Consider the following 11357-nt stretch of genomic DNA (forward strand, 5'->3'; position numbering starts at 1 on the left):
GGCAGTTGTAAAGATTAAGTGGAGAATGAGGGTCTAATGCCTGACATAGAGCAGAATTTCAGTGACTATGAGCTGAGTATTGTCAATAAACGTTTATGAAAATTATCAAAAGAAATTTTCTTACTGTATTTTTATACATTATACACCAAAAAACCAAACTCACTGCCGTCAAGTCGGATCTGACTCATAGCGACCCCTCCTTGGGTTTCCGAGGAGGTATCACTACAAAAGTAGATTGCCCAATCTTCCTTCCGAGGAGTGACTAGTGGGTTTGAACCACCAACCTTCTGGTTTGTACATTATAGCCATAGCCACCCTTGTAATTTGTTTGATTCTGTATTGTTCACATATTTTATCTCATTTAATACTTTGAATGAGCATGTTAGTGGTAGGTCAGAAAACATTCCCATTTTAGATTGACAAATGAAAAGTTCAATGACCAGGCTTTTAAGATTAGTCCAAGATCACATGGTTTAGGAAACTAGGATTTGATTATAGATTTTCTCACTCCAAATCTTATCCATGTTCCATGACACTGCTTCTCTGATAGAGAGAAACTAGGACTAATCTTATAAAATTTCCTTCGTAATAAACTTCCTGGAGTACACTGTCTGGGTCTGCCCCCGCCATGTGGCAGGGGGCTGTCAAGCCAACACTGACAAAGGGGTACGGGCTGTGGGTAAATTCAAAGTGAAGGACCAGCCTGGATGCAGGGAGATTGGGGAGGAGTGCTAAACAAAACAAGTCCAAAATAAAAGACAGTGTAAATAAAGAGAAACAGGGGGAAGAGTGAACATGCACAAGAGCCTGTAGTGTGTTGCCCGAGTTGACTCTAACTCGTGGTGACCCTGCGTGTGCTGGGTAAAACTGCTCCAGAGGGTTTTCAAGGCTGTGTTCTCTCAGAAGCATCCAGGCCTGTCTTCAAGGGCTCCTCTGGGTGTGTTTGAACCTGCAATTTTTCAGTTAGTAGTCGAATACTTAACCATTTGAGCCACCCAGGGACTGGAACAATTTTAAAGAACACTGTTTTCTATAATTGTCTACTTGCAACCACTATCACAGGGTGGTCATTGGTTTCTCTACCTTGTGTGAATGTTGGGTACCTGTCTAAAAATAGGCTCACTTCCCCTACCCTGTGAGAAGCATCTGTTTATCTTGCCAGTTCAGTGAATCCTTCTCTCCAGAGACTTCTGTCCTGGGGGGGGGGGGTTGTCTCTCCAGGGACTTCTGTCCTCTGAGGGTGGTGGGGGGGTGGATAGAAATTACCTTCTTAGATCATCAAGCAATTTGATTTAAATGCCTCACTCCACCAGTGAGACATAGTGCCTCAGGACAGGAGCTTTCAAGAGCACCCTCAAGGATATTTTACACCAACTTTTTTCCTTTTCAGACCATAGCCTTTTAAGACCCTGCATGGAAAATGGAACCTCAGGCACCAGTGATCATTATGAATCAACCTGGGTATTGTCAGCCAGCCCAAACCTCCAAGTGGCAAACTGGCCTTTGTGATTGCTTCAGTGACTGCACAGTCTGTAAGTACATGAAATGTTTCCCCATAATTGACTTTGAGGTAAATTACCAAGGCCCAGTCCTTTCCGTACTCCTCCCTTTTTGTGTAGTAAAACTTCCCAACTTTTGATAAGCATCCTGATTACTAGTAATGGTATCTTTAAAAAAAAAAAAAGGCTTAACTGTATTATACTGATTACAAATTAATTCTTCACCGGCCCTTCAAAGAGTAGTTTTACTCCAAAAGTAACTTTTAGATTTAAGATGACAGTGAAAGAGCTGATTGAGTCTAACAATGAACAAGACTAATTGATTAAGGGTAGAGTTGCACAGCTGATTACTGACTGTAATGGGTGTCAGTAAGTCTCACACCTGTAAAAAGTTAAATTGGCAAAAGCTGTGGGATAGATATACTTACAACAACGACAAAAAGAAAAAGAAAGAGTAGCTGCTGAGACTGATTATAGACATCCAAAAACTTCATGGCACTTGATTTCTTGGTTTGGAGGTTTAGGGTCGTGGTTTCACCGGACATCCCAGTTAATTGGCCTAATAATATGTTTAGTGCCTCTGTTCTACCTCCTAGGTCAGTGCATAGTGCCTGGGGTATTAAAAGCTTACAAGCAGCCCTCCAAGGCACAGCATTTGGTCTTTATTTGCGTGGAACAACAGAAGAAAGAGAGTCAAGAATAGGAGGAGGATACGGAATATGTAGCTTATTGCTTCCATGAACAACTTTGCTATGAAACCACAAGAACTGGATGGTGCCCAACTACCATTACTGAGAAATTTCACCAAAGATTCCATAGAAAAACCATGATCAAAAGGGAAAAGCGCAGAACAGAATTTCAAATTCTCATGGACTACAGACTTTCTGGAGCCATGAAGTTTGGATGAACCCCTGAAACTATGTGCCTGAAATAACCTTTAAACTTTAAACCAAAAATATCCCCTAAAGCCTTCTTAAAACCAAACAATAGTAGTTTACCTTAACTAGCAGTGAAAAATGTGTGCCTTGAACATTATGCTCTTTTTAAAACTGTTTATATGACATCGCTTGACAACAGCAATGCAAAAGATAAGATAAGAACCTTAAGGGGGGCAGTTAATTTGATAATTTACAAACAAAAAACACTGCCATCAAGTCAATTCTAACTCAGAGAAGAGTAGAACTGCCCCACAGGCTTTTCCAGCTCCAGGGCTGTAAATCCTTATGGAAGCAGACTGCCTCATCTTTTTCCCACAGAGCAGCTGGTGGGTTGAAACTGCCCATCTTTTGTTCAGCAGCCAAGTGCCTTAAGCACTGTGCCACCTGTTATATTTATGTTAATTGGGTAGGGACAATTCAGAAAAGGAGTGTGAGAATGGTTACACAACTTGAAGATTGTAATCAGTGTCACTAAATGATACATGTAGAAACCGTTGATTTGGTGTATGTTTTACTGTGTATGAGGAACCCTGGTGACACAGTGGTTAAAACTCTCAACTACTAACAGAAAGGTCTGCAGTTCCAATCCTTCAGCCGCTCCGTGAGAGAAATATGTGGCATTCTGCCTCCAAAAAAGATTTTCTGCCTTGGAAACACTGTGAGGCAGTTCTACCCTGTCATACAGGGTCTCTATGAGTCAGAATTGACTTGAAGGCAGTTTATGCTGTGTATATTCTCACTTCCTGGAAGAAGTGCAGCCAGAATGCTCCTTTGAAGCTAGAATGGCCACACTTTGTCTCACCTAATTTGGTCATGTTGTCAGAAGCAACCAGTCTCTGGAGAAGGATATCATGTTTGGTAAAGTAAATAGTCAGCGAAGGAGTGGAAGACCCTCAACTAGATGGACTGACACAGTGGCTGCAACGATGGCCTCAAGCATAGCAAAGATTGTGAGGATGGCACAGGACCAGGCAGTATTTTGTTCTATTATATATGGGGTCACTATGAGTCAGAATTGACTCAATGACACCAAAAACCAACAACAACATTCTCAACAACAATAAAATAAATAAAACTGTATTTCTTAAAAAAAATAATTCTAAAGGCAATTTGATAGTGTTTGGAAAAATACCTCTGACTCTGCTTCATTTTATTTTAATGAGCACCCTTTCAGTGGGATCTAAGAAAGCTCTCCACATCAACCTAGAGGGGAATAAAAGTGTGGGAGTGAGATAGAGGTGGCAGAGAGAATCAAGGTGCTAATTTCTCAAAAGGAACCAAGAAACAAACAGTCTTGCCTGCAAAAATTTGCTCTGAGATTTATTTGCCTGTCTTAAGTCTTATTAAGCCAAAAAAAATTAATCTTTAACTTCCTAATGAAACTCAAAAATGAATCAAGTTGATAATGGCATTGAAAAGCAATTTAAAAAAAAACTCACTGCCATTGAATCGATTCTAACTCATAGCAACCCCCACTGGGTTTCCGAAGCTATAAATCTTTACAGCAGTAGATCACCCCATCTTCCTTCTGTGGAGTGGCTGGTGGGTTTGAACCGCTGCCCTTCTGGTTAGCAGCCAAATGCCTTATCCACTACAGCACCAGAGCTCCTTCTGAGGAGCATTAAAGGGGGGGGGGGGGAAATTAGCCAGGAAATGGAAAAATCAGTTTTGTTTATTCACAGTCATTGCCTTACATGATGATCTGGGGTGATAATTTCTCGGGACCTCAGCTCAGCATCTGCAAATCACAGTGATAAATAGTGATTAGTAAAACCTTCTAAAGATTTACGCTTTTGATTCTCCCACCTCTAATATTATCACTCAATGAAGTGAATGTACAAGTTCTAATATAAGCTCACTTGCTTCATGGCAGGCTTTCTTAAATGTAAATGTGACCAAATCATTCTCTCTTCTAAATATTTCAATGGTTCCTCATTACTTTCCTGACAAACTCTGGACACTCACAGGTGGTCTTTATTATCTGGTCCTCACCTTATTCACCTTCCAGCTTTACCTCCATCCTATTTTTGGGCCCCAACCCTTCTGAACACTAGCCTGTACTTGCCAACCTATCCCACAGAGGCTCTCTTCCCTTTGTCCACCTGCAAAACTCCTAATCATCCTTCCAGATTCAGCCCAAGCAACATTTCCTATTTGGAGTCTTGAACGCCTTGTTTCCGTGAGTGATCCCTTGGCATCTTGGGCAGGTTTCTGTTAAGAGAACTTTTCATACTGTCTGTCTTCCCTATTAGATAGAATTCTGGCAGAGGTATTGGCAGTACCTAGGATAATGTCTGGAACATGGCCAGGTTTTGATGAATCCTTGAATAGATGTATTAAGGCAGTGCTATGAAAAGAATGACATTAAAAAAAAAAATCAGTCATTCCTGATATGATTTGGCGGGGAGAAGGAAGGCTGATGTACACCTGAATAAAAGCTGTGAAGTTTTTCTTGACAGTAGGTTATGTGGTAAAGAACCCATGATTTACGCTGCCATTAGTGAAGCAAACTAGCTTTCAGCTGTGGTGGGGGCAGAGTGGAATAACTTGTACCCTTGGTTTCATGTGTCCAGGTCTTTGTGGCACATTTTGTTTCATGTGCCTTGGATATCAAGTTGCAGCTGACATGAATGAATGCTGTTTGTGTGGAACAAGTGTCGCAATGAGGACCCTCTACAGGACTCGATACAACATCCCTGTGAGTCACTCCTAACATTGTAGCATTCAGATATGCAACCACACTCAAAATGACTATTATAAACATGGAGGTCACTTGATGGTGTCCTTCTTTTAAATTTGATTGGTATTTCCTAGGACTGGCAACCTTGTATTCAATCATTGTAGCAGCTGATCCTCTGGATATGTTACCTTCTAGGTTTCTGTAGAAAACCCTAGAATACAAACAACTCTCATGTTTGCAAAGTATGTCATACAATGGAAAGGATTATTCAGAACCTACCATGGTTGGGCAATCTACTTCTGTAGTGATATGGCCTCGGAAACCCAAGGAGGGGTCACTATGAGTTGAGTCCAACTCGAGGGCACATAACAACAACAACAACAATGACGCCCTGCATGAATTTCATAAATTACCTCTCCTAAGAGCTCTGGTAGCATAGTGGCTAAAGCACTTGACTGCTAACCAGAAGGCTGGCGGTTCAAACCCACCAGCCACTCCTCGGAAGGAAGGTTGGGCAATCCTACTTCCGTAGTGATACTGCCTCGGAAACCCAAGGAGGGGTCGCTATGAGTCGGGGCCGACTCGACGGCACATAACAACAACAACAACAATCTTAACAGCTGGTAGCATAGTGCCTAAGGCACTTGACTGCTAACCAGAAGGCTGGCGGTTCAAACCCACCAGCCACTCCTCGGAAGGAAGGTTGGGCAATCCTACTTCTGTAGTGATACTGCCTCGGAAACCCAAGGAGGGGGTCGCTATGAGTCGGGGCCGACTCAACGGCAAACAACAACAACAACAACAATCTTAACAGCATCCCTATAAAATGGATTTATTCATCATATTTTACAGATGAAAACATTCAGGTTTTAAGAGTTGGAGTATGTAACCCAAACATATACACTGAGAGTAGAGAGTCAGTTTTCATTCTCACTTTCCATACATAACCTTTCATTACAACATAAGTTTCACTTTATGGAGTAGGGGAACAAATGAATATGCAGAATTTTCTTAGGAACAACTTATTTTACTCCATTTAACTTAATTTTATTTTTTCATTTAAAAATCTTCATTAGTTTTTAGTTACAGAGGAATAATATGTGATATACCTCAAAAACTTTACTGCCGTGGAGTCAGATCCAAATCATAGCGACCCTTCCTTGGTTTTCCTAGGGAGTATCACTATGGAAGTAGATTGCCCAACCGTCCTTCCAAGGAGTGGCTGATGGGTTTGAAGCTCCAGCCTTCTGGTTAGCAATCAAATGCCTTAGGCACTACACCACCAGAGCTCCTAATGTGTGATATACATAATATTAAGGACAAATTCAAACATACAGAAGTATAAAAATAAAAATATAATTTGTCTACATCAAACTACACTTCCCAATGATAAACACTGTTAATAATTTGGTGTGCATCTTTTCCTTTTTTCTATGCCTATAGGCATAGAAATACAATTATCTGTAGATATAGCTATAAAAAAGCAAACCAAACTCACTGCCCAAGAGTGCATTCCGACTCACAGTTTGGGAGGCTTTCTTCCATTTTCATTAAAAAATGGAGTCATACTACAATGTAACTTTTTTTCCCCCCCTTAATGTGTGGTAGACCTCTTTTCATGTCAGTAATATGATACTATTTAATGTCTGAAAAATTCCATCATATAGCTAATGTACATGTTTATTTTTCTTTTTATGAAAGGCTAAATGTTGTAATTTAAATAGTTGTATATAAATTATTACATATATGCACTGGAATTTCTGTATAATAGTTTAATAGATATTATATCTATAGATCACAAGGTATGTACATTGAAATTTTTGATACTGCCAAAATGCCATCCAGAAAGGAGAATGAATTATCAATTTATAATCCTAATTGTTAATACAATATGTAAGTGTATCAGTTTTGGATAATATCATTTTGCCAATTGGAGAAGCAAAATGGGTTTGTTTTTTTTTTCTAATTTTTATTAGTTACATCAAGCAACTTTTGAAAATTTTTTAAAAGTTGTCCTTTTGTATTATTTTTATAAAATATCTGTACATTTCCTTTTGTTCATTGTTTTATAGGATTGTTAGTTATTGATTTGTGAGAACTCTTTATTATATTATTATTTAATATGAAAGTAATCAAATTTTTTAAAGGCCCAGTACATAATTAATTTTTTAATGCTCCTTTGGACTTTCAAAAATCAGTATCCGTCTGAAAGCAAAACTTTAGTTGGTTTGAAGAAAATTTCAGAGATTGGAAGGCAGAAGAAGAAATAAAAGCATTCCGAAGACTTTATTTTGTTACAGATTGATAGGTAAGTATAAATAGTGGATAAAAATTTAAAGATAATCACTTATAGGATAAAAAAAAAAAAAGTTTGTGGAACATCTAAAACTACTCAAAACCGAAAAACCAAACTCACTGCCGTTGAGTAGGTTCCAGCTCTTAGGGACCCCTACTGGGTTTCCGAGGCAGTAAACCTTTAAGGAAGTAGATTGCCCCATCTTCCTTTTTCAGAGTGGCTGGTGGGTTTAAACTGCCAACCTTCTAGTTAGCAGTCAAATGTCTTAGGCACTGTGCCACCAGAACTCCTTTCTAAAACTACTAGAGAGAACAAAACGAACCAGAAAAAAATCTATTTAGCACCAAAAACAAAAAAAAACCACTCAATGAATATCAAACATAAAATAATTCAGCTATAACTTGGGTGAGGATGATTTAGACTTCTGTGATGTGCTAAAGGGAACTCTGGAGGAGTGGCTGGTGGGTTTGAGCCGCCAGCCTTCTGGTTAGAAGTTAAATGCTTTAGGCACTACACCATTCTATCACTTTCATTTTCTTGATGAAATCTCTCCTTGAACTTCCTAACCTGCTTCCCTTTGAACTAATCCTGGTGCTCAGCTCTCATCCTGGGATCTCCCTTCATCATCACTATAGGAATTCCATTCGATTCCTGTTTCTTACAGCCCATATTTTCGTCTTTCTTATTTTATTCCTTCATTTTGGTGGAGCACAGGGAGCTTATGTGGGAAAAAAAGAATTTTGAGACTTTAATTCCTGGAACTCTCTATTCTGTTTTTATGCTTGACAGAGAGTTTGGTTGCATATCTTTATATGTTTTTCATATTATAAAGTATAGAGAAATATTTTATGTCATAAAAAGGCAATAGTTATATGAAAAAAAAAAAATCAATTAACATTTTCCTAAATATATCCACACAAACACTGAATCCCAAGGAGTGGTGTCTTTGCCACAAGTCCTACATTCCAAATAGATGAATTTAACTTTTCTATTTCTTTAATATTTTCAATAGGGATCCATCTGTGGGGACTTCTTTTCAACTCTTTGCTGTCCTCATTGTTCTCTTTGCCAAATCAAGAGAGACATCAACAGAAGGAGAGCCATGAATGCTTTCTAAAATGGTAATGGTGAGTCAATGCAAACATTCTTCTCAGAGTCTGTGGACTTCTCCAAACACAGTTAAAGACTTTGTAAATTGTTCATTGTTTTGGACAACAATTTAGTAATAACAATTTGTGAAGTCACTGAAAGTGTTAATATAAAGATTGATTTTTGACTTCTTCTCATGAAGAAGACAGCTTTATACTTTGAAACCATATTTTAGTAAATAAAGGAATAGTAAATTTTCCATACTTCTCAGAGTTCTGTTGGTCTATTGAGGAAGCCCTTACTACTTGTAAAATACCAGAGTAAACCCTATGATAAGATACTAAAGAAATAGAAAGCATGCCCTCCTATTAAGGCAAATTCACACAGGAAATTAGTAAATAATTTCAAAATAGTAAAGAAAATGAAAATTACATATTATGTAATATTTGGGTTGATTGTGGCATAAAGTATCTATCATAGTGAGTTGAGTTTCAACAGAAAAGTCCAAATGAAGAGGTGAACTTAGAAAGAGCTGGAGATAGAATTTACAATATTTGGAAATATACAAAATTTCATAATCTGAAATTCAATCAAGTCATTTTCAACTAATTGTTGCAAGATTCTGAAGATTAGCTATTGGAAGTATAGTAAAGTGGAAATTGACATGATATAGGCAGTTCTGTATAAAATATATCTTGCGGATAAGAAGAAAACATTATTTTTTTCCATTCTTTGTAATATCCTTCTTCCTTTCTCAGGTGAGCATAGGTTAACAAGTATAACACTTGGAAGATATGTAATTTTAAAACAACTTATTAAGCATATAATGTACCAAATACCTACTACTAAGCAAGACCCTGCTGGATGTTATAAGGAACAAAAATAAGCTGGCTTCCTTGCTCTTCAAGTCTTTAAACTCAAAGAGAGGGAATTGGACAAGCAACTAGATAAAATGCAGAATTTGACTAATGTCTTTAGACAAAATGCTATGTTATATTCAGAAGAAGGAAAGATTGCATCCTGTGAAATGCATAAGTGAAAATTCCTTTAAAGAAATAGCACTATTCACAATAGGAAAGAGATGGAAACAACCTAAGTGTCCATCAACCAAGGAGTGGATAAACTGTGGCACATACACACAATGGAATACTATGCAACCCTAAAGAATAATGTAGAATCTGCAAAACACTGCATAATGTGGATGAACTTGGAGGACAGACATTATGCTGAGTGAAATAAGTCAGTCACAGAAGGAATATTGTATTGAATATTGTATTAATCCACTATTAAAAAAAAGTCAAGGAAAGGTTTATACATGGAAGGAAACTTTCTTTGTTAGTTACCAGGGATAGGAAAGGAGGGGAGGCTAAATTCCTGGATAGCTTGGGGGGGATATAGGTAGGTAGGTAGGTAGGTAGGTAGATAATAGATAGATAGATAGATGGACAGTGGTAGTTAAGGTTGTATGTCAACTTGGCTGGGCCTGGTTGATTGGCTGGGCAGCTGGATATAGTTGTTCCCCATGGTGAGGCTAGTAATTAACTCCATGGTAAAGTCTAATGGAGCCTCTGAGTAGCTGCTTCAGGGATGTGGGTTGCTTCCAGTATATAAGAAACAACTTTGAGGAAGGGCTCCAGCTTTTTGGCACACTTGAACCCTGCATGTAGCCAAGTCATTGTTCAGCAGCCTGCCATGCCCTGCTGATCCTGGGACTTCTCCTGGACTTGAATTAGTGGCCTGTCATGTTGTTTGATAATATTGGTACTGTGACACTTTTTTACTTGTCAACCCTGGGTTTGTTAGATTCAGCAGCCAGCAGCTATCTGAGTAAAGAAAAGCCTCCAGCTTCAGTGGGCCGGGAGCAGGAGGCAGAGCTGAAGCTCAAGGTTGAGGGGCCTTTACCCAGCCCCTAGAGCCTGGCACTTTGAACTAGGACTTAGAGCTTCCAAACTGTGAGAGAATAAACTCCTGTTTGTTCCAATCACCCATTTGTGGTATATTTCCTGACAGAGTGGCACTAGGTAACCAGAACATATATATACCAAATACTTCCTTACTTATTTACCAGCTTACTTATTTTTGTTCCTCATGACATCCAGCAGGGTCTTGCCTAGTACTAGATATATGGTACATTATATGCCACCAGGGGTAGAAGGAAGGGGAGAAGGGGAAGCTTTTGTTTGGGGAACACTGAGTTTATGCTAATGGTGGTAGAATATTTTGGAAAAGGACAGCAATAATGATGGCACAACGTGAGAAATGTCATCACTGTCCCTGAGCTGTAAATGGGAAAGTTGTTATGCTGAGGAATGTCTTGTATATATTTTCACCACAATAAAAGTAAAAAAAAAAAATGAAGAAGTGCATATCAAGTCCCCAACAGGAAATAGATGTCACTCAAATTATGAAAAATTTGTGTGGGTGTTTGATACAAGGATATAACAAGGGCTAGTGAAGTTAACTGGACCAGTAACAGCTAAATGATTACCACTCCTAAGGCCCACAGGAGGGAAGGAGAGAGCATTTTCCTGAACCCCAAAGGAGAGAGTTATGTAAAGAAAGCTGTCCTGACAGAAGCAGTAACTTCTCAATGGAGAGACAGACAGCCTGAGGCAATCCCACAAGAAAAAGCTAAGGGAGATAGAGAAAAGTATTAGTACATGAAAGAGGATTGTGGAGAGGTTCCGGCAAGATGGCGGACTAGGCACAAGGACTGCACAGACGCTCTTCAACAAAGAAAAGGGAAACCAATTAACACAGACAGAAGATAATCTTGGACCCCTGAGCCTTGAAGGGAAGGATACAAAAGTGGACTAAACCCCAACTAGCAGAAGAATTTGTGTGAAAATACCAAA

General features: G+C 38.9%; 1 protein-coding gene across 1 annotated transcript; it reads left to right on the top strand.

Annotated features, from left to right (window-relative positions):
* Positions 1-1420: 1420 nt before the first annotated feature.
* LOC103202028 (placenta-specific gene 8 protein-like) lies at positions 1421-8530 on the top strand. The gene is made up of 3 exons (XM_007946808.1): positions 1421-1532; positions 5011-5135; positions 8426-8530. Exons 1-3 carry the CDS (start codon positions 1421-1423, stop codon positions 8528-8530), a joined length of 342 nt encoding a protein of 113 aa, XP_007944999.1.
* The last annotated feature ends 2827 nt before the right edge of the window (positions 8531-11357 follow it).

Source organism: Orycteropus afer, unplaced genomic scaffold, assembly GCF_000298275.1.
Source record: "Orycteropus afer afer isolate SDZICR_OR568_19922 unplaced genomic scaffold, OryAfe1.0 scaffold00172, whole genome shotgun sequence".
Classification (NCBI taxonomy): Eukaryota; Metazoa; Chordata; class Mammalia; order Tubulidentata; family Orycteropodidae; genus Orycteropus; species Orycteropus afer.